The following is a 23,032-nucleotide window of genomic DNA, read 5'->3' as shown; positions in this document are numbered from 1 at the left end:
TTTCAGCTCTTCCTGTTTTGTTTCAATGACATATCTGTGGAGTGTCTATTCAGAACCATACTTCAAAATCATTGTAGTTTCGGGGTTGGTGCCGTGGGGTAGTAAGCTAAGTCCCCCGCCTGTGGGGCCAGCATCCCATATGGGTGCTGGTTGGAGTCCTGGCAGCTCCATTGCCTGGGAAGGCAACAAAGGATGGTTCAAGTGCTTGGGCCTCTGCACCCAGAAGAAGCTCCTGGCTTTGGATCAGACCAGTTCCAGCTGTCGGGGCAATTTGGGACCTCTTTCTCTTTAATGTTGCCTTTCGAATAAAAATAAAAATTTTCAAAAAGAATCATTGTTGTTTTTCAGAATATTTAGGAGTGTATAAATACTTTCTCCTACTACCCACCCTTATTAATCCTCTTTAAAAAAGATTTTTTTTTTTTTTCTGGAGCCATCTTTGTTGATTCTATCTCCCCACTCAGGTTGCACTTTGGAATTATCTTAAGCTTCAATCAACATAATCGTGTCAAGTTCCCATAAAAATCCCCGTTTGTAAATTGGCAAAGTGAACTAATTTAGGGGATATCTATTTATAAATTCACAACGTATGTAGTCAACTCTTTCATATTCTCCATGAAAGTTTTAAAAACTGATGTTCATTACCTGTATTTGGGTAATATTTTTGTCAACACTTGGTACCATTTATTAGTACAGAATATAAATGGATTTACCATATTTTCTGAGCCAACAATTAACATATATGGTAATAAGGATATTTTAGGAGGTCAGTATATATGAGGAAATGTGGGAGTTTCTGAACATTCCCTTGGCTAAGAGACACACAAGGTGGGGGTGTTTGGAATTGGAATGGTGCTGGACAATTCCTAAAAGACCCTGGTCCCAGTCTGCTTCAGGACTGGGCCCTGCAACGTGGTAGCCACTAGGAATGGACAACTTCAGATGGCTGTATTGTCAGGCACTTAAAATTTAGGATTGGCAAAGCCGAAGTAAGGGAGAAGAGATACTGTTGAGACCAGTGCTGTGGCATAGCAAGCAAAGCCACCATCTGAGATGCCAGCAGCCCATAACAGGCACGAGTTCAAGTCCTTACTACTTCACTTCTGATCCGTCTCCCTCCCTGTCAATAGCCTGGGAAAGGCATCAGAAGATGGCTCAAATGTTTGGGCTCTTGCCAAGTGTATACAAGATCTGAAGGAAGTTCCTGGCTCCTGGTTTTGATTTGGGTTGGCCCTGGCCATTGTGGCCAGTAGATAGAAGACCTCTCAGTAATTCTGATTTTTGGATGAATAAACTTAAAAAAAAAAAAAAGAGAGAAAGACATTACCAGGCACAAAGGTCCTATTCCCTGCCTATGAGCTGCCCCAAAAGAAATACATGGCACAAACCAAGGGGCATGTCAGCACCCCACACAGTGACAGCTGAAAGGGTCCCCCAGCCATGCTACAGCCAACTCTTCCCTCTTCATGGAGGACACCAGGGCTGGGTGACATGTGCCATTTGACTCTAAGTCCAGAAGAGTTCACTGTCATTCTGAAGAAGATGTGGGGGCTCTCAGGAGAGGCTATTTGGGGTGGAGGTGGCGAGAGAGGAGGGTTGTGCCTGGTAAGCAGTGGCAGACGGTCAACTGGTAGAACCATCACCACTGACTGCTGCTATGGGGCATGTGTCCGAAGGACTGTGGGAAGCCGCTTTTGCTGTTGGCCATGGGGGGCACAGCCTGGCTAGGATACACAGCACAGCGAGGTGGTCAGAGTGAGGTCCCTCTGGCTGGGACGGTGGCTGGAAAGTGCTGTTTGCCCAGAAGAGCGGCGCTGGGCTGAGTCTCGCTCCTGCTGAGGGGGTTGGTGAGTAGAATGTTCCCTAGGGACTGAGAAACTGGGGCGAGGGCCCTGGGACGACTAGCAAGCAAGACCGCAAGGAGGCAGGTGCTCAATTGCGCGGCACAGACTGAGCACCGAGTGGGAGGCCGGGGAAGGGGAGGGGTCCTGGAGCCGTGAGGAAGTCAGCCTGAGCTAGGATGATTTGGGCACAACTCTCCAAGAGAAAATCAACCAAGCAACCAGCAACATTTCAGGGGAAGGGAGCTCCAGGTGCCTGTGTGTTCTGGACTGACGGTGTTATGAGATCGCCTGCCAATGCATACTCCTTACACCAAAGCCCAGTGCCGGCATGCACAACCAGCTCTGCCGGTCGTCCGCTGCTCTCACACACCTGTCCAATGCGTGTTCCTTCTGCTGCCCCAGGGAACAAAAAACTAGCTAGGTCCTCAGCCCTGAGGCCACCAGCGACATGCAGCCAAGCAGAGCTGTCCACAGTTCCTACCTGGTCGTGCTTGCTCTTTGCCTTCCTGCACAGGGCTGCTACGAAGCCTCCACCTTGGAAGGTCCTCTAATTTCTTCTGCGTCCTGAGTGGCCCTAATGCCTTGGCACAGCATACTTCCCTTTCCTGGGAGCTGCAAAGAATACAGTTCCTTTCGTGGGCATTGATCTGTCTGTGTGATTGCTCAGTTGTGCCCATTGGTTAAAGCCGGGAGACAATTACAATGCCAGGAAGGGGAGCGACCACGGTCTTATGAGGCCACTGTCACTGAGGAAGAGTGTGGGCTTTGGGGCAGACATGGCAGGGTCGAGAACACCTGGCCTTGGGCTCCCTGTTTCCAGTTGTCACCTCCATCCTGTCCCAGCTGTCATCTCTCTCTCTCATTTCCTGTCCTTGTCTGGTAGCCTTCTGCTCCATGGCCTCCCCCCACCCCGAGTAGCCAGGGCAAAATCCTGCTGCACTGAGGTTAGTCCATTCTGGTCTGTGCATGCTGGAGTGACCTCGGGCCTCAGTTGTTTCATCTGTAAAATGGAAGGGCAGGAGCAGGTGCATCCAAGGGTCCTTCCCTCTGGTTCAGAATTCTAGAAATCAATGATTCAAGCAAGAAGGGTCCTTCAACCTGACTGACAGTATCAGGTGTGTGTTGGGTCCTTGTACTCCCTGTGGCAAGGGAAATAAAAAGCTCCCTGTGTGCCATGGGAGTCCCTGGTCTTCCCGGCGTGCCAGGAGCACCCAGGTTACAGGGTGTATGCACTAGGGCATCCTGTGGCTGGTCCTTCCAGCCCTGGGCTCCGTCCCTGGGCCCGGAGCCAGGCTGGCCTTGCTTCCTCTTTTACCTTTCACAAGCTAGGGACAGCCTGGAGTTTGGCTGCTCCTGCTGCAACAGATGCATATGTACGCCTTCCCTTGGAACACTCTTCCCTCCACCTGCCAGCATCCTGCCCAGCCCACCTGGACCACATCCCCCTGAAGGCAGATTCTTCATATTAACGTGCCTCTTGGCCTCTGGTGGAACCTCTGGGAGCATGGAACACATGGCAGATGCCAAGCAGGCGTCGCCTAAGACACAGCCGTGCTAGGCAATGATGTACCTGTGTGTGGGGCCAGTCCTGCCTTGCTCTGCTGGGAAGCAGGCCGGTCACAGGGCCAAGGGTCAGGAAGGCCGCTGTCGGGTGCAGAGGACCTTGCTTCCTTGGCAGCATGGTCCTTCTGATGTACAGCAGACAGGGCCACAGGTTGGGGCTGGAGAATGAGTGGGAAGCATCTGGGTTGGCAGCTGGGCTCCAGGCTCCTGCTCCCTGGAAGCCAGGACCTAGGGGAGGCAGGTACCTTTTGGTGGTGAGAAGCAGAGCCTGGGACGAGGTTTGGGAAAAGCTCATGCACTCAGGTATACACACAAACGCGTACAGCGCACACACATGCCTGCACACCCCCCTCCATGTCCATGCCCAGAGCCTCGGCAACAAGGCTCCCTGCTTTACCACAGCCCTCTCCCCTCCCCAGCCCCACTCTCCCTCCTACCCTATATGTGCAATCTTGTGAAAACTCCACCACTCTTAAGGTTAATAAGGCTCATTTGCTTAAGATAGCACCTGTTTCTATGGTGACTCCTGCCACCCAGAATCTGTTCATCAACTGAGACAAGAAAACAGTGACTTCCACTCTCTTTGAAAGGAAAAAAAAAAATGGGTTCTCAGCTTAAGGGCTAGATGGGGCCAGCGGCCCATGCATTTTTGGGCATCCATCCATGCACCTGCCTTCAGGTCCTTCCCCCTGTGACCCCTTCACACTGCCTGGCCATAGGCTCTGGGTTCTGCTTAAAGTGGTCTGATCTGCACAACCTCCTCCTCTCCTCTCTTAGAGAGCCACATGCCCACTGTGGGAGGAGGGTGTGCTCTCGTGTGCCAACTCCACTTGTCCTCCAGCTTCTGATCTTTCCATTGAACCCACCCAGCTCAGGACTGGCAGGAGAGCCCCAGAAAGCCTCTAGGTCTTGGCATGGCTCCCTGTCCCCTTGCTATGCAACTGCCTCCCAGCATACTCCCTGCCCCAGGCTTGTACCTCCTCTGCTGTATGCACACGGCTGCTGCTGGCTGACTCCCTCCTGGAGTGAGAGCTGTGCAGGACCTTGGCCCAGCGCCACAGCCCACTCTTGTCCTCTAGGGATGACAGTAGCTGAGGTTTGCGACTTTCCACCTGACACTCCTCCCAACTGGGGGTCGCAAATCTCTTGGAAAAGTAGGTTCCTAGGCAGGTGCTGGGGGCGAGGCAAAACTCCAGTGAGCCATTTACCTCCTGAAGCAAACGAGGCCACCTTCCACGGTCTCTGCCTCATGGTGCCCTGCTAGCCAGTGTTCCAAAACACCTTGCTGGTGGGGGGCGGGGGGGGGAGCTGCCAGTGCCAGGGTGACTGTCTGGAGAGCGGAGCTTGTCTGATGTGTTCCCAGACCCTGGGGACTGCGATGTGCTTCCTACGTGTCTCAGGTCACAGAGGTGACACCTGCTAGCCAGTGGCCCAGCCTAACAAGTCTGGTGAGAACTTGCGCTAAACTCTTTCCAGAGTGCCCCCGGGGCCCCTCCCAGGAAAAGACTCTGCTGTGTTGGCCGATGTCAGACTCCCTTTTAAAGCCCAGCACCAAGGGCCCACCTCACCCCACATTCTCTCCAGCCCTGTCCCTGGCAGGTGCTTCTCCGAGGACATCTCTGGAGATATAAGCTCACCCCTACCCAGGAGGCAGCAGCCTCCCAACAACCAGGTTTCCTGCTGGGGCCTCCTCTACAATCCTAGGCTCATTTCAAGCTCCTCTGTTTGAAGTCTCCACTTGGAGATTTAGACGGCGGTCTCAGCGTTAACACCTCAAAGACACAGTTCCAGTTCTTCCCCCAATCCCTGACCTGCTCATCCTCCAGTAAATTCCGAATATCTCAGTACTACCCTAAGACCCGTCCCCTCTTCAACATTGCTGGGTCCTGATGGAGGCTTGCCTCTCAGTAGGTTTCTGTGCTGGCTTCCATGCATACAATGAATGTTCTCACCATGGCGGGCCAAGTGGCCAGCGGATCCAAGTGGCCCTACTGGGGCTGACTGCTGCCTAGGCTGTGGTCAGAAAGAATGCAAGGCCGGGCCTGGCACAATGGCTTGATTGGGTGAATCCTCTCCTTGCAAGTGCCAGGATTCCATACAGGTGCTGGTTTGTATCCTGGCTCTTCTATCTCCCATCCAGTTCCCTGTTTGTGGCCTGGAAAGCAGTTGATATGACTGACCCTGAACCCATGTGGGAGACCCAGAAGAAGCTCTGGGCTCCTGTCTTTGGATCAGCTCTGGCTGTTCTGGCCACTTGGAGAGTGAACCAGTGGATGCAAGATTTTTCTGTCTCTCCTCTCTGTAAATCTACCTTTCCAATAAAAATAAACAAACTTCTCTTAAAAAAGAATGAAAGGCTGCTTTCCCTGGTTTTTAACGTCTTCACATGACCCATGTGCCCAATTCTTGCCTGGATTAAGGCCCTATGGCCTGGATTATCAATTCCAGATGCACACTTTTTCTTTTCTTTAAAAAAATTGTAATCAGGGACCCGGTGGTATGGCCTAGCAGCTAAAGTCCTCACCTTGAACGCACTGGGATCCCATATGGGCGCCGGTTCTAATCCCGGCAGCTCCACTTCCCATCCAGCTCCCTGCTTGTGGCCTGGGAAAGCAGTGGAGGACGGCCCAAAGCTTTGGGACACTGCACCCGCGTGGGAGACCCAGAAGAGTTCCCAGTTCCTGGCTTCGGACCGGCGCAGCACCGGTTGTTGCGGTCACTTGGGGAGTGAATAATCAGATGGAAGATCTTCCTCTCTGTCTTTCCTCCTCTATGTGTATATATATATATATATATATATATATATATAATTGTAACCAGAACACAGACCCCAGGACCTACACCCTTCCCAGGAGTCTTTGGGTAAACATTACCCTGTTGTCTGCTGCTAGTGCAATGGTGTATAGCAGATGCCCAGTACTCAGGAGTTTACAGAATAGACACGTTAGAGCTGTTGAATGGCAATGCCCCATCTCCCTGTCTCCCTACCCGGATGTACAGTCCAGAGTTTTGGATTTAACTGGCCTGGGGACTGCAGATTCTAGGGAGGGAGTCAGGGTGGACTCCCCTATGCCGCAGGACCCCCCTCTCATTCCTGGACACTTCCCCATTGAGTGCCCTGCTCCTGCCATGATGGTTTTCCTCTGTTCCCACAATACACCCAGCTCCTTCATGCTGCTTGCTCATCCTGTATACCCTCTCCTTGCCTGGCTGCCTGGTGCCTTCCTCCTGCCCCCAGCTTCTCCTGCCCCTAACTCTGGGGACTTTTCCCCTACCCCAGCACTCCCTGCTATGTACTAGGTCCCTTGTTTTCTTCTCTGCTCCCCTGGCCAGACCAGGAAGCTGCTGACTGGAGGGGGTTTGATCTAAGATGTGCTGAATGAATGAATGAAATGAATGAATGAATGAGTACAGGTGGTCTAATATGGAGAGAGGAGAGTTCTTACTCTTGAGTGATGGAAAGCCTGTACTTGAATTGATGTGACCCACGATTACATGAGCTGTCTTAACTTCTGCATTATGGTTTGACATTCTATTATTAGCTGAACATTTAGGGTAAAATTAGCTTCAAAGCGAATTAAAACTCCCCTTCCTCTTTTTCCCTCATGAACCTTTGGCATGCCAGATCTTCCCCATTCTTTGTGTGTAGTTGATGTGGAACTTAAATATAGAACTTGAGATTCATCCCATCAGAATCAATTTATTAATTTTATTCAAAAAAATTTTTTAAGAATCTTGTTCAAGAAACAGACACAGAAAGAGGCTCCAAGCACTAATTCATGCCACAAATGCCTGCAGTGGACATGGGCTGGAGCGACGAGTCAGGGACTATGTTTTTTAATGAGGTGACTCAATGACTTGAGCCATCGTTGCTGTCTCCCAGCCTCGGCATTGGCAGGAAGCTAGAGTCAGGAGTAGGAGCTGGAAAAGGATTCTGCTCTTCTGTTATTATTACTATGATTATTATTTATTTATTCCTATTGGAAAAGAAAATCAGATTTACAGAGAGAAGGAGACACAAAGATCTGCCATCTGCTGGCTCACTCCCCAGGTGGCCTCAACGGTTGGAGCTGAGCCAATCCAAAGCGTGGAGACAGAAGCCTCTTTCGGGTCTCCCACGGGGGGTGCAGGGTCCCAAAGTTTTGGGCCATATCCACTGCTTTCCCAGGCCACAAGTAGGGATTCAATACAGATGGGAAGCGGAAAAACTGAGACATGGACCAGCACCCATATGGGATCCCAGTGCTTGCAAGGTGAGCCATGGCACTGGGTCTAGGATCCTGGGCCTTGTAGAGACTCATCAGCAACAGCCTACTCAAATGATGAGGGCGCTAAACAATGTTGACTGGTGTGGTAGGAGCGTGGGCAGGACCGGGGTGTCAGACTGAGTCTTAAAGCGGGAAGAGGTGGCCGCGTGGAGAAGAGGATGGTGTTCTCGGCTCTCACAACCCTCCTGTTTACAGGGCCCAGTTGGCTTTGACGCTACCCCCACCAATTAGCACCGTCATGGCTTCCTGTGTGCTGGCATGGTCTTTCCAGCTCAGCAGCAAGAAAACCACATTTGACATTCAGGCCATGCATCCCCCAAATCCTTCTTTTAATCGTTTTTTAAGAGTTGGAGCTGCCAAGCACAGCACAGGTTAAACTCTCATTCATAACACCTTTCCATTAGGTCTGGTGTCTGCTAATGGCTTTTCTACTTTTGAGAGCTCCTATGCCCTTTCTCCTGGACATAACCCATCCCACCTTTTTTTGTGGGGGTGGGTAGTATATTTTCCTTATTGCCAAAGGGGCAACTTTCTGGGAAGGACTTGGGGTTATAGGAGGTGGAGGGAGTCCAGTGCCAGCACACAGGTAGCCAGTGCTGTGGGCCAGGTGCTGTGCGCTGGGTGGTTTGCAAGTTGCCTCTCACAGAAGCCTCACCTACACAGCAGTCTCCTGTTACCCAGACAAGAACCTACGGCTCAGGGTGGAGGAGCCACGAGGCTCCCTGTCAATTCTCTTCCAGGGCTTCTGCAAGGATTAAATGAGATGCATCATGTCTTTCTGATTTTCTTCCTTCCTCTGGCCTTTCTCCCTTCTCTCCTCATTTTCATTCTTGTTCCTTTTATTCTGTTTCTGTTGTTGGTAAGCTATCTGCGCACGAGCTATAAGAAAAGCAGGAACTATCACAGGCGGAGCCGTGGTCGGGAAGAGCCAAGGACATACTTACAGGGCACCTGCTCCAGCCTCTTACCTGGCAGGGGTGAGGGTGGGTGGAGACCCACCCTGGGCCACCCCTGAATCATTACTTCCAGTCATAAGGAGCTCACTACTCTGTGAAAAAAAAAAAGGCTCGTTTCTCAGTTTGACTTTCTGGAAAATTCTTCCTAATATGGGGCCGTATTTGGCTTCCCTGGGAAACTTCACCCCATGGTCCGACCTCCTTGCTTCTCTGGGTTATTGCTAACTTCACGTGCTTTCCAAGTAATCTCAGCTTTCTGTCCACACTCCGCAGGCTGCTCACTGAGGCTCCTCTGAAAATGCCAGGGCTGGAGACCTGGTTTCAGGCACAGCGGGCTGTGCTGCCTCAGGTCAGCGGCTCTTCTCATGAGCTTCTGCTAATATAATGACGGGCCCCGGGCACAGGACCCTGGCTCTCTGTGTTAAGGCAGAGGCAGGTCTGACTACTGGCCTTGATCTTGTCCATTTCTCAGCTTTGCCCACCCAGGGAGACATCTTCTGTCCCCACCCGAGCTAAGTTCAAGATTAGTGAGCAAGTCTGTCCTGTAGCCCCTGAGATGGGCATCCTGTGTATGGTGTGTGTGTGTGTGTGTGTGTGTGTGTGAGAGAGAGAGAGAGAGAGAGAGAGAGAGAGAGGCAGAGAGAGGGGGGGGAGAGACAGAGAGAGAAACAAGGAGGAAATGAGGGGAGGGGTCAGGCAGAAAGGGACAGAGAGGGGAGAGAGAGAGAGATTGGGGAAACAGGTGGAGAGAGAGACAACAGGGAGATGAAATGGGGTGGGGAACATGAGTGGGGGGGGAGAGAGAGAGAGAGAGAGAGAGAGAGAGAGAGAGAGAGAGAAGAGTGTGTGTTTTCTGCCTGATCCAGGAATTCTCCTGGATGGCAGAATTGGTTTCCATAACGACTTTGTGATATAAACATATTTGATAAAAATAAGTTAACAGTGGAGCTGTGGTGGAGCACAGATTCTCAGAGTGCAAAGAGAGAGAGAGAGAGAGAGAGAAAGAGAGAGAGTGAGAGCCCTCCTCCAAGACGGGCGCTTGCTTTCTGTTTCACCCCTCCCAGCCAGCCTCTCTGCGTGCCGTAAACTGACTGCAGGCTTTGTTTGCCGCGTGCCCGTGTTAGCCCCACTCCCCGGCGGCCTGCACACCTTGCACGCGTGTTCTCTTCCTCGCTCTCTCCCCCGCCCCTTTCTCCTTAGTTACCTGAAGCACTACAGTATGTATGGGATAATATGATAAATTCATTTCTAATTCACTGCATTATCCCTTGAATATTTTAATGACTCACTGAATGGAGTGGGAAAAAAAAAGTGATTTCAAATGAACAATTATGCTGCATTAGTCTAAGGGCTGATTATATTTAAACACTGCTCACATGGATAACAGGACAGGACGACCTCGGCATACGAGAGCTAATTTGCCTCTTATCTCCAAATAATTTTACACCGCAAATTACCATGAAAACCTAAAACCCTGGCTTTTAAAAAATATTCATCAAAAGATAATATTGCGCTTTGGAGCAACATTTTATTTAAACTATTCTGAATGAGAGTGAAGGCATTTTCTGGGGTGGGACAATGACAGCCAGAGTGAGCGAGCTCTGGGGACTGTGAGTGTTAAGGAAATGACAAGGGATGCTGGGTTGGGTTAAAAATAAAAGCAGCACGTGTCAGAAGAGGGGGAAGGGGCGGCAGTCACGCACGCCCATGGGGAACACCTGCAGCCCAGCCCCTCACCTTGGTTGTGGTTTGGGATGGCTCTGGGGAGGACAGCCTCACTGTGAGGTCACAGGACCAACCACCCCTGTGGCAGGCCATGATCCCCGCCACCACAAATGCAAGGGTAGGTTATGCCAGGCCTTCCAGGCTGGACCTGGGTGGGGGAGGGGCTGGGGTGTGGCGCACGGGAGGGGTGTGATGGTACAACAGGATAAGCTGCTATCTGCCACGCTGGCATCTTATCTGGGTGCTGGCTCCAGTTCTGACTGCTCCACTTGTGATCCAGCTCCCTGCTAATGTGCCTGGGAAAGGTGGAAGACAGCACACACGTCCTTGGGCTGCTGCACCCATGTGGGAGGCCAGGATGAAGCTCCTGACTCCTGGCTTGAGCTCAGCTCCAGCTCTGGCCATTGCGGCCATTTGGGGTGCGAACCAGCCAATGAAAGATCTTTCTGTCTTTCCTTCTTTCTGTAAATCTGGCTTTCCAACAACAACAACAAAATAAATCTTTCTGAAAAAAAAAAAAGAAAAAAGAATTGTGAATCTCATTTCCTATGTGTGTCCTCTTCAGCTAAACTGGTGGAGCACAAAAAGATGGTTCATTCTGCTGCTTATTGCGTGCTGGGTCCTGGGTGTTAGGAGCGCTTCGAGAACTTCCATGCGGGCTGAGGTGTCCACAGGCTCTGAGGCGTCAGGGATGGGCAGCAGGGAGAGCCAGGCTGCCTTCTGCGGTGTCCCTCATGGTGGCATGGGAAGTCCTCTCCTCTTTGCCAGGCTCATTTCTCTTCTCTCTGTTTCTGTCTTGAAGGATAAGGATTCGTGTTGGCTTCTCAGGGGCCTCAGAGAGCGCCCTGCACCCTGCACCTCTTGGTGCAGGCCTGACAGCTCGTACACCATGTGTCCTTGGCTGTCCCTCTTGGGGAGCCGTAAGCCAGCCCCACTTACTGGCTGTCCTGTTTGTATATAACTTGCCCAATGCATTTAGAAATCATTAAAAATGAACAAACAAACAAAACGCCTCATTGGGGGTAACCTGACCCTATGGGAAAGGCGGTAGAGAGGATGACCCCTTTGAAGTACTTCACTTCAGAAGCGTCCACCTTTATAGCTGTCCACGATGGAGGAAAACGGAAATTTGAACTTGGCGGTGACTTTTCTTCCTTAACACAACACAACACAAAGGTATTCAGGGCAAGTTTCAGAACCACTGACGGCTTCTAGGAAGACTTTTTTGGAAGAAGAAAGGTAATTCTTGTCTCCTCAATTGTTCTCTGTGTTCTTTGTCACCGATCATGATTTTCTTTGTGGAAAATATTCATATCCCATCTCCCTGCGTTCAATATCCCCATCAACAATTAAAAAAAAAAAAAAAGCCTAATGGAATTATCTGCCTGAAAAGCCCCGAGCTCTGATTTCGGAGATGCGTGCGAGACACACCCATATGCGTTGCTTCTGAAACGAATGGTACACGCTAATTGACATGTTAATTAGGCTTCAGCTCGAAGATGATTAGTTGGAGGGAATGAGACATTCCGAGCAGAGCAGAGGAGCAGTCTGAAGGAAAAGCTGTGGCTGCAGCACTCGGGGTGGGGGTGGGAGTGGGGAGAAGCATCCTCCCTCCATCGGAGCCCTGGGTGAGGGGATGGAGCAGTGACAAGCACCCTTTCTGGATCCCAGGCCCCACCTACTCTGGTCTGGCCAGGTTTGGGGACTCAAGTTTTGCCCAGTTTCTGGCCTAATGGAAACCCACAGATCTACCAGTTCTTCCATAACTGAGCCACTGGGCCCTCCCCTAAAGGCTGTAGCCTCATTGCTCAGGTCTCCGTCACAGCAGAAGTGCCTACAGGGCGGAGTCTTACTCTGCTATGTGGGCGTTTGTCATTCCAGGGCTGTGGGGGAGGAGGTGGGAGATGTGGATAGGTGGGGGTGTGTAGAGGACCTGAGAGTTGGGAGGATGTCCCTAATTTGGACCAATGAAAACAGAACAGCAGCAAGCAACCCTACAAGCCCCTCAATGCTTTCTGGGGTGGTTTGTATGTCCTTTATTATTATTATTATTTTAATTTTTATATATTTGAGCTTCTTCTGGGTCTCCCACATAGGTCCAGGGCCCCAAGGGTTTGGGACAATCTCTGCTGTTTTCCCAGGTCATTTGCAGGGGACTGGATCAGAAGAAAAAGAACTGGAACTCAAACCAACATCCACATAAGATGCCGGTGCTGCCAAAGAGGCTTAGCCTGCTATACCACCAGGCTGGCCCCTCCTCACATTCTTTAATTCAGACAATTTAGGCGAGCTCCATAAAGCCGGGTTGGAGACTGCCAGTGTCTTGGGAACACAGTGCTCAGGACAGAGTGGACTGGGGCCTCAAGTCCTAGCCAGTCTTCGGTTTTTGCACGCTGAGTCATTGAGTTAGAACCTTGTGGCCAGAAGGTCCCCATGCTCAGGGTGGGGTGTGCTGTGCTCTTCTGAGGAGTGCTCCGTTGCTCTCTGCTGAATAAAAGGGCACCGCAAATGCTGGCCATCTCCCTCGCCCTCGGCTATGGCATGAGCTGCCCACGGGTCCAGAGCATTAATCCACTCTGGACTGGATCCTGTCAGATTCTTTTTCAGAGAGGAGGTGGGCTTTAGGTATGTCCTGTGTTCTCAAGCACTGGCGACGGGCCAGCAGGAGCTTCCACGGCTGTGGCGTGGTCACTTAACGTCAAGGCTGGTCAAGGCTCTACCAGCTTTGCCTCTGTGGCCATGGTGAGCGGCAGGACCATGGCCATGAAGCACCTGTCGTGACTGTGTGGTGTGCCTTCCTGCTGGGGTGCCTTAGGGGTTCACAATATTGGCCAGTGTTTTCTTTACCTTTATTGAATCCCCTGCACAAAGTTTCTACTTACTCATAGGGTTAGCCAGCAATGCAAGGGCACTGCCAATGGTTCCAGGACCACAGAGTTACAAGATGAGTTTATCTGGGCATAGATTTTGGCTATCTGTACCATGAAGGCCTTTATGCTGTTCATGAAAAACATATAGAGTGAAAAAAAAAAAAACCCACGCATGGATTTCAAACACTTATTTGCATCAAGGTGAGCTTATTCTTGTCTTGTCTTCCTGCAACCAATTTTTTTAAAACCTTTCCTAGAGCCCTGGGGGTGCGCTGGAGAATGGGCTTGAGGGGGAGACATGGAGATGGGGCTTTCTATCTTCCAAAAAGGGTGTGGTGGCTCCCTGCTACAAAGAAGCTGATAGGAGAGATGGGAGGAGGGAGCATGGTGGGGACACCGTCTGGAACGGCAGCGATAGCTTGGAGTCAGGGTGTTGGGTGGCAGAATGCCTAGAGGAGACACTGCCTCTTTCCATCTTCCTGGCCTTGACTTTCTGCATCTCTAAAATGGGGAGAATGCCAAGTTTGCAAAGGGACCCAGAATGTTCCACAATCAAGTAAGGTTAACCAAGGACCAGGCAGCCCCCCACCTCGAGCTCCTCCAAGCTGTCTGCCCCGCCCCAGTGCATATCAGACACAGAGGCCACACCTTTCCCAGAGCCTGCTGAAGTGCCCTTCTGAAGGCAGGACTGGCGTCCACCAACCTGTGCTGTTCCCGGCTCACTGATCAAGGCGAACACATTCTATTGTCGGCAACCCACCCAGCAGCCGGCGGCAGTGACCGCCACCACAAAGGAAGTACTCCTGGAATTGATGAGAGCCCTCTCTTCCTCTGGTCGGGGCCCCAGGGACCAGAGTCTTACACGGATTGGGTTTACAGAGTCTTTGCGGCTGGTGAAATTGTTCGGGGGCAGGTGGACCCAAGCCCAGTGGACACAGCCGGGCAGAGCTGCTGCTTCCTGCTCCATGCTTAGCTGGAGAAAGTGGGTGACAATGCGACTGAAACCCAAGCCTCCTCCGGCCTGCGTGGGAAGGCCGAAGCGTCCCCTGGCAGGTGGGGTCCTGGGAAGCTGGGAGGCTTAGCAGCTTGCCCTGACAGCTGCCAACTGCCACCTGCCTCTTTGAGTGTGTGTGATGGCTCAGTTCCAGTGGGCACTACTGGTGGTGGTGGTGTGTGTGTTGTGGGGGTGGCGCTATGAGAGAGGCAGCCTCATGGCCTGGATGCTCCCTCTATCCTGAAAACATGGCACCCTGCGTGGTTTTTGCACTCTGAGTTGCTGAGTTAGAACCTGGTGACTGGAAGGCCTCATGCTCAGGGTGGGTTGTGACTGAGATCTCCCGAACTGTCTTCCTTTCTTGGGGGACCCCAAGATGCCCTTTGTGACCTGTGAGGAGGCTCCAAATTCAGAAAGAGACAATGTCTCACTTGAGGAGAGAGAGTGGGCTGTTTCCCTTCTATGCCCTCTTCTGCTCTCTTCACACTGGATCTATGAATCCCCCCAGCTCTATCCCCTTGCATGCTGATGGTGTTTGTAAACCCTCTGCCAGGCAGAGCAGCATTCGGCCAGGCAAGTGTGTTGGGATGAGGAAGAAGGCCAGCTCGGGCACTGCCCAAGGGTAGCTGGGGCTAGAGCATCCCAGACGGTGCCCCTTCCGTGGTCCTTGCTGTGACGGCATCTGAGAGGGGCACTCACATGAGCTGCCGGGGAAGGAGCCAAGGTCCCTGAGTCACGCACCAGCTTCCCCGGATGACCACCCCTTTAACACCTCCCACTCTGTGGCTAGCAGAGTCCCTGGCAAGTTAGTACAGACTCCTACCCCATGTTATGTTCAACCTGAGAAGAAAATGTACCCTCCCTGGAGCTGGCGCCATAGCTCAATGGGCTAATCCTCCACCCTGTGGTGCCAGCATCCCATATGGGTGCTGGTTCATGTCCCAGCTGCTGCATGCCTAATCCAACTCCCTGCTTGCATCCTGGGAAAGCGGCAGAAGATGGCCCAAGCCCTTGAACCCCTGCATCCATGTGGGAAGCCCGGAAGAGGTTCCTGGCTCCTGGATTCAGATCAGTTCTGCTGTTGTGGCCATTCAGGAAGTAAATCAGCAGATGGAAGACATTCTTTCTCTACCTCTCCTTTGCTCTCTGTAATCTCTGGCTTTTAAATAAACAAAGAAAAAAGAAAATACACATGCCTCCCCTCTTCTTTCCGTGGTGTTTGCTGTGTTTCCCCAAGTATTCCCATCTGAACATCCTAGCAAACACCCGTGTCACCAAGGCAGCACCCAGGAAGAGCAGGTAAAGATGAAACATTTGGGGCAGGTCCAAGAGGCTGCACGGGGACCGAGTGAGGTGGTAACCAGTGTGATCCGAAGCAGATGCAAAGACCTAAGGGATGGGCGGCTTTTCAACTGTGTGCACGCAGAGTCTGGGGAGGCTTGGATGGGAGTGCTGGTCGCGCATGTGCAGAAGGTTCAATAAGCGAATGATCCTGGAAAATACGCGCATATTATATAGCTGGTGGGTCCCCCGGGATCTGCGATGCTTACCCCAATCCATGGAGGCTCAAATCGCCTAATACCTGTGCACACCCTCCCCTCTGCTGTAAGATTCATTCCTAGGCTGCTAGGACGCCTAACGCAGCGGCGACACTGTGTGAATGCCTGTTATGTCCTATTGTTTAAAGAGTGACATGGAGAAGTAGTTTGCACGTACTAGGAACAGATGCGAGTCTGCCCTCCCCTCTCACATATTCCCATCCCATGGTTGGTTCCATATGCTGAGGTGGGGTGCAGAGTCACCACAGGTCAGAGGCTGGCGCAGATCAAGAGAAGCTCAATAGGGCCTTTCAAATACCATTCATCCAACGAGTGCCCATTTGGTGAGATCATCCACACCCACCAGAAGTATGCCACATTGGTCGTCCCCAAGACCACCCCTGGCTCCTATGCACAACCATCGAGAAGACCACGGACAGAGACGAGGCACAGAGACAGGGCTGCTCCCTCCTGCCCTGCCCAGGAGGGGCCTCTTCATTACCGAGACAGTTTTTGCAGCTGTCAGACTGCCGGGGAGGGGCTGGGACAGCTGAGCACTTGGGGCAACCTGACACAGCCATCCGTGCTTATCCCGAGTGAGAGCTGAAAACTGCATAGAGTGGATGCTGCACCTGCCGTCACAGCCGCCACTTGCTTACCTTGATGTCCACCACCAGCCAGTGTCTCCAGAATCTCGAGCGGGGTTCCGACCTGCTGGGGGCGTCTGGATCCACCATCACCAGGATGTAGCTTGCGCCCTGTAACGCAAGCACCCAGAGAGAAGAGAGCACAGCATCAGGGCTAGAGTTCTGATAGGAAAATACCCCAGGGCGTGGACACCGCTTCCTCCTCCACCACAGCTGGGAACCGCCAGGCAGCCAGCCCTGCTCCTTCCTACTCAGCCTCCTTGTTCTCACAACATTCTCACGCATCCCACAGTTATCCTCAGAGCAAAAAGAGCCCCTGGCTCTCCTCTTATGAAGAGAGAGTCCCCTGGCCCCTGCCAAGGCACAGGTAGTGTGCCCCTAGCACCAGGCTCATCCCCATACCAGGGCCTTGCTCTTCAGGAAGCTTCCAGAATAGGGAGTAACGTGTTTACTAATTCAGCAAACACAGGACAGCTGGGCTGCAAATTGTACCAATTGTACCAATTGCCAGGAACACCAGGAGCCAGTCACCCCTTCTTTTGGCATTTACTGACTCCCCTACTGTGTGCCTGAAGCTCTAGGTGGTGGATGGAGCATGAGATGGTAAAAAGCCATGCTTTCAGGAAGCTTCCATGCTAGGTAAGAGACCTGGATAAAGCAAACAGATAAATCAACAGGCAAAGGGACATGGAGGGGTGTTTAGTGCAATGGCCAGCTAAAACGGGTCACAACAGAGGAAGTAGGAATTCTAGGAGACAGTAGCTGTTGCATAGGCTTCCGGAGGGGAAAAGTTAGGCTCTGAAGGCCACTGTAGCTAAGGCAAGAAAAGCTGGGAGAGTGGCCACTGGTGGAGTTGAGCAGGTGGGCAAGGGTCAGGCCACAGAAGGGAGGAGTAGGTTTTTGTTCTGAGTGCAAACACAGACATTTAGGAAGGTGTTAGCTATGGCAGTGTTACGTCCTGCTTTCTGGGTTTAGAAGACTGTATAGCTGCTGAGTGTTGGGTGGCAGGGGACCAGAGAGGGGTCCAGGAGGTATCTAGGAGATGCTTAATAATGAGGTGGTGAAAGTACGATGACTCCTCTTGTTAGGACAGCAGTGGCAGAGATAGAAACCAGGAGATGGGTTGAGGAAGTTTTTGTGGGGAGACTTGGACAAGTTCACAGCTGGGCTTGATGGTAGGATAGCAACGAGCAGATGGGGAAGGAGGAATCGAGGAACTGAGGATGAATGAAGCCTGGGTGTTTTGCTGGTGCCATTTTTGGACATAGAGGAGGTTTAGAGAGAGTTTGACAGAGTAGGGGGTTCTGTTTTAGACACAGTGAGCACCACCAAGTACAAACACCAGGATGCGGAGTCCCAGGGAGAGACGGAGAGTAGCAGCTGTTGACTTGGTGATGGGCCTTAAACCCACAGAGTGAGGAGATGACTAAAGGGTGTAATGAAGGCTCATGACCAAAGTGGCATGGAGGAGTGGGGACAGCCTGAGGAGCCGAGGGGGTCGGGGAGAGGAAGAGCAGGCGGTTCAAAACCAAGACAGAATGTGTTTCAAGAGACAGGGAGGGGAAGATGCAGAGAGAGCAGCAATGGAGCCGGGCACTGCTCAGAGGTAGAGTACGGTGAGCATACAGATGTGACAATCTGCTGTCACAGCTCGGAGATCACCGTTATCCTAACTAGGCTGATCCCAGAGTCTGGCATCTGACAGGAGGAAGTTGCGCTGGGACGGGAGATAGACTTGGAGAGAGCTGATAAAGACATCACTGAGAAGGAAGTTTGGGAGTGACAAACAGCAGTGCTGTCTCTGCAGAGGAACGGAGTCAAGAGGTTTTTTTTTTTTTTTTTTTAGATGAGTGACAGGCAAGTTTGTGAGCCAATGGAAATGCTCAAGTACTTCACCAGAAAGGAAGATAACACAGGGCAGGGAGCAGAAAGGGAACAGGAGAGGGCGGGCTTCTGTGGGAACTCAAGACAAACGTTCAACTGCAGGAGAACTGGCAGGTGCAGTGGTAGAAAATGAATGAGGGATCCTTCTCCTCTTCTTCCTTCATCTTCTTTTTCCAGCGAATGAGAGTGGTGGACATTGGAGGGATTGCAGGACATCCAGGGACAGAGAAGGTGTGAGGCGGGCAACTAAGGAAGTGCAAGGATGCATGCCTGATGCAAACTTGTCCGTGTCTCCAGTGGGGGGAAGGCGGACCTTGGCTGGAGGGGAGGATGGAACGGAGGGAAAGAGAACGGGAAGTGAATGCAGTCAACAGGGAGGGATGAACACACTCCTGCGGGTTCAACTGCACCTGGAGGACTTTCCACATCCTGAGAGAGGGACCACAGAGGAGGGCGCCCACATCCACTGATGCAGGAGCTCAGCAAGGCCTCTCAGACTTGTCTTTTGAGCTTGACCTTGAAGGATAAGCAGGTGAAAACTGGGAAGGGCCTTTGTGGGCTGAGGGAGCAGCTTGCGCAAAGGCCTGGGGGTGCGTGAGGATGGCTGGGACACACACACACACACACACACACACACACACACACACACACGGGGAGACAGGTCAGAGTTTTAGGGGGCAAAGCTGACAGGGATGCTGAAAGGAACATGTGCTAAGGTGTGCATGTGTGTGCGTGTGTGTACTGGGGTGTGCTAAGGTGTGATCTCGGTAGCATCCCAGCAGGAGGGAACTACATGTCACATATCTGCAAACTGGCTCTAACTCAGCGAGAAAACAACAAGAAAAAGTAAAACTATCCTCTCTCCTTTTTGTAGAAAAAGGAACATGGTTGTCCACATTAAAAAAAAAAAAGGATGAACGGGAGGCAAGTAGACTAATAATGTTCAGTAAAGTAAGCCGTTACAAATGCACCCCAAATGAATGTGCTCGTTGATAGTTGCCATAAAATAAACCTCAATATTTCCCAAATGTACAGTACCTGGGGATGAACTTGATGAAGAAAATGTGAGACACACAAAAAAGAAACAAACAAACAAACAAGCAAGCACAGGCTGATATGCCCAAGAGGAAAACTTGGATGGATGGGCACAGACACGTGATGCTTCTGAATGGAAATAATTATACAAAAGTGCCAGCAAGCTTTCAGTATTATTAGATTTTTGCTAATTTGTGAATCTAACACAATTCCAATCAAAATCCTGAATAGGTATCTTTGGAACTTCACAGAATGATTCTGAAGCTCATAATAAATGCAAAATGTAAGTAAACAAAAGCAAGAATTAGCCTCGGCAACAGAGAAAAAGATGAAATGGGGGATAATATTGTATTGATCTTGCAGATAACACAAATGGTTATGAAGTTACAATAACTGGAACAATGTCTTGCCAGTAAAGGAACAAATAAGCGAAGGAAACAGAATAGAAAATCCAGGGAGAAATTCAAGCTTTCAACATGTGTGGATGGAATAGGTGGTAGTTATCATTTACAGTATGACTCCTGATAAATGGCAAAGTTATTTCAAGTCAAAGAGCAAAGGAGAGAGCGACTGGCTCGCTTCATGGAATCAATATGCTTAGGTCTATTTCTTGTAGACACTGTAAAACGTCCATATTTAAATGTGAAGATAAAAAATAGTCTTTAAAAATGTATTGAATAGTGTGATATTAAATTTATGCAATAAAATACTCCGCAAGGGTTAGGGCTTTGCATACTAATGTAGAAAGAAATAATACTAGTTCACGTAATAAGGAAGTTGTAGTGGAGTGCATGCATCAGCTCAAATATGAAGGAAAGCTTCACATCTAACCACATATATTTATAGCTATATTTGCATATGCATAGAAAATGCCTGGAAAAATACACATCAAACTGTTAACAGTAAATGGCATGAAGGAAAAGATTGATATATTTAACTAGACATAACTTTGAATCTTTTATGTAGCAAAGAAAAAAAAAACCCAAATTAAAATTTGAAGATAATTAAAATTCAAATTAAAATTTGAAGGTAAATATTTGCAATGTCTATCAAAAAGGGTTTATTGGGCCTGGGCATGGTAGCCTAGTGGCTAAAGTCCTCACCTTGCACATTCCAGGATCCTATACGGGTGCTGACCCTAATTCTGGTGGCCCCGCTTCCCATCCAGCTCCCTGCTTGTGGCCCAGGAGAGCAGTGGGGGATGGCCCAAAGCCTTGGGACCCTGTATGCATGTGGGAGGCCAGGAAGAGGCTCCGGCTTCCTGGCTTTGGATCAGGTAAGCTCCAGGTATTGTGGCCACTCGGGGAGTGAATCTACAGATGGAAGATCTTCTCTGTCTCTCCTTCCTTCTGTATATTGGACTTTCCAATAAAAATAAATAATAAAATAGGGGTCACGTCCTTAATATGTAAAGTGCTTTTAAAATCAATAAGAAACCTAATAATTTATTGGAAAATAAATATTAATAAATAGTAAAATAAGAAATGCAAATAGTAGTGAATAAGTATTTCTTTTCACTAGTAATGAAACATGTAAAAATCAAATATCATATCTTTGCATATAAAATTGACAAATACACATTTTAACATTTATCCCCAGAGTATATGAGGTATGTAAAGGTAATTGGCAAAAATCCTGTATATCCTAAATCTCATTGTTTTTTTTAAAAGAAGGAAACAAGATTAAAAATGGATATCACACACATACAAAAGCACTTCAAGAGCTTTGTGGAAAATAGAATTAAAATATCCGTTTGTGGGACTGATGTCGCGGTATAGCACATTGGTGTGCTGTCTGTGAGGCCGGCAGCCCACGTGGGCACAGGTTTGATGTCTGGCTGCCTCACTTCCGACCCAGCTCCTTGCTAACGGCTGGGAAAGCAGCAGAGGACGGCCCAAGTGGCTGAACTCCTGCCACCCATGTGCGAGACCTGAAGCAGCTCTTACTCTCTGACTCAGGCCTGGCTGTCATGGCTGGCCATCTGAGGAGAGAAATAGGGGATGCATGGTCTCTCTCTTCTTTCTCTTTGTCTCTCTTTCTGTAACTCTGCCTTTCAAATAAATACGCAAATCTTTAAAAACAAGATATTTATTTTGGTGCCGAAAATAATGAGATACATAGTTTTATTTTTCATTTTATACATTTTCATGAACTTTTCGAAGACTCCTCATATGCATGGATTTCAAAAAAAAATTGCACCAAAATAAACTCATCTTTCTTTTTTAAAAAGAGAGAAACTGACACAGAGAGATCTGCTATCTGCTGGCTCACTGCCTTTGCTGGCCACAATGGCCTGGGCCAGGCCAGACTGAAGCCAGGAACCGATAACTCCATCCAGGTCTCTCACATGAGTGGAAGGGTCCCAAGAACTTGTGCCGCCTTCCATTGTTTTCTCGGTTATGTTAGGAAAAAGCAAGGTAGGAAGTGGAGCAGCCAGGACTTAAACCACTTCTTTAATATGGGATGCAGGTGTCCTGAGTGGTGGCTTAACCCTCTGTGTCACCATTGCAGTCCCAATGAACTTATCTTTCAGTCCCCAGGCATGTACGTGTCACAGATCCCATCCTCACAATGGGAGTAGGAACTTGAAGAGGCAAGGCATTATGGGTGCTACGCTTAGAAGGAATTAAAGGAATTCTCACGGGAGGCTGAGAAAAGAAGAGACTTTGCATATACTGGTTTACTTTCTGGATGCCTGCAAGAGCCAGGACTGGGCTAAGCTGAAACCCAGAGCCCAGAACTCAACCTGGGTCTTGCATGTGAGTGGCAGGGACCAAGTCCTTAAGTCATCACCTGCTACCTCCCAAGGTGCTGGACCGGAACAGAGGGGCTAGGACTTCCACCATGCCCTTTATACTGGATGCGGGCATCCCCAACAGCATCCTAACCACTGCACACAACGCTCTCCCCATAAACCTCTTCCTTTAGAATGTTAGCTTGCTTTGGGTGTTTTCTTACAGTAAATAAAGACAGAAAGGGGGAATGGCCCAACCTCGGGGAAAGAAGACTAGAAGTATGATGTTGACAGATGAATTCTCAAAGGATTGGCTTCATTGTGATCTTGGTGCTTTTCTGCATTTCCCAAAGTGTCTGTCCCCAAACACACTGCTTTGATGCTCAAAGTGAAAAGTAAAAAAAAAAAAAAAAAAAAAAAAAATGTTTTGCACTTAAAAGAACGTCACGGTGAAAAGTCCACAGAGCTTCTCTTGCACTACTCAGACAGTGGCCAGGCCTCTCTGGACAGCGGACTATCCTCCACCCACAGTCCCTGCTGACATCTCTCCTGCACCTGCTGTCTACCGAGTGCCTACTGAGGGCACTGGGAGGGAAGTGCTTGTGGGCGGCCCTCTCCGAGGTGGCCACATCCTGAGCTTTAGCCCGGATCCTCTCTCTGCTAAGCAACCTCACAACAGACATCTCCAGAGAATCTGCAGGAAGCATGGGACCCATGAGCTAATGGGCTATGGAGCTTCTCTCTTAATACCACCTGAAGGCTGGGCCCTGAGCCCTCTTGCTGACCCTGCTTGCTGACCCAAACTTGCACCCAAGCAGTGCACAGTGCAGAGATGGTCACCAGATCAGCAGAGGAGAATAGATTTCCAAGAGTATGGCCTCTGCTAGAGGCCATACTTCAAGTTTAGTGCAGCCCCTGGCCACTCTGCAGGCAGGCCAGAGTGGGATGGAGAGGGGGTATCACGTGACCTTCCA

General features: G+C 50.2%; 1 protein-coding gene across 1 annotated transcript in view; it reads right to left on the bottom strand.

Moving 5' to 3' along the window:
- The window catches only part of PEBP4 (phosphatidylethanolamine binding protein 4), a 159,086-nt gene that overhangs the window by 65,717 nt on the left and 70,337 nt on the right, over positions 1-23,032 (bottom strand). Inside the window, exon 3 of the mRNA XM_040971389.1 lies at positions 16,418-16,516. Coding sequence (XP_040827323.1) covers positions 16,418-16,516 — 99 coding nt within the window. The remainder of the gene's footprint in view (positions 1-16,417; positions 16,517-23,032) is intronic.

This window comes from Ochotona curzoniae, unplaced genomic scaffold (genome assembly GCF_017591425.1).
Source record: "Ochotona curzoniae isolate NIBS_2020 unplaced genomic scaffold, NIBS_Ocur_1.0 contig_21, whole genome shotgun sequence".
Lineage (NCBI taxonomy): Eukaryota > Metazoa > Chordata > Mammalia > Lagomorpha > Ochotonidae > Ochotona > Ochotona curzoniae.
The sequence above is the reverse complement of the archived record's forward strand: the minus strand, read 5'-3'. Positions and strand labels throughout refer to the sequence as shown.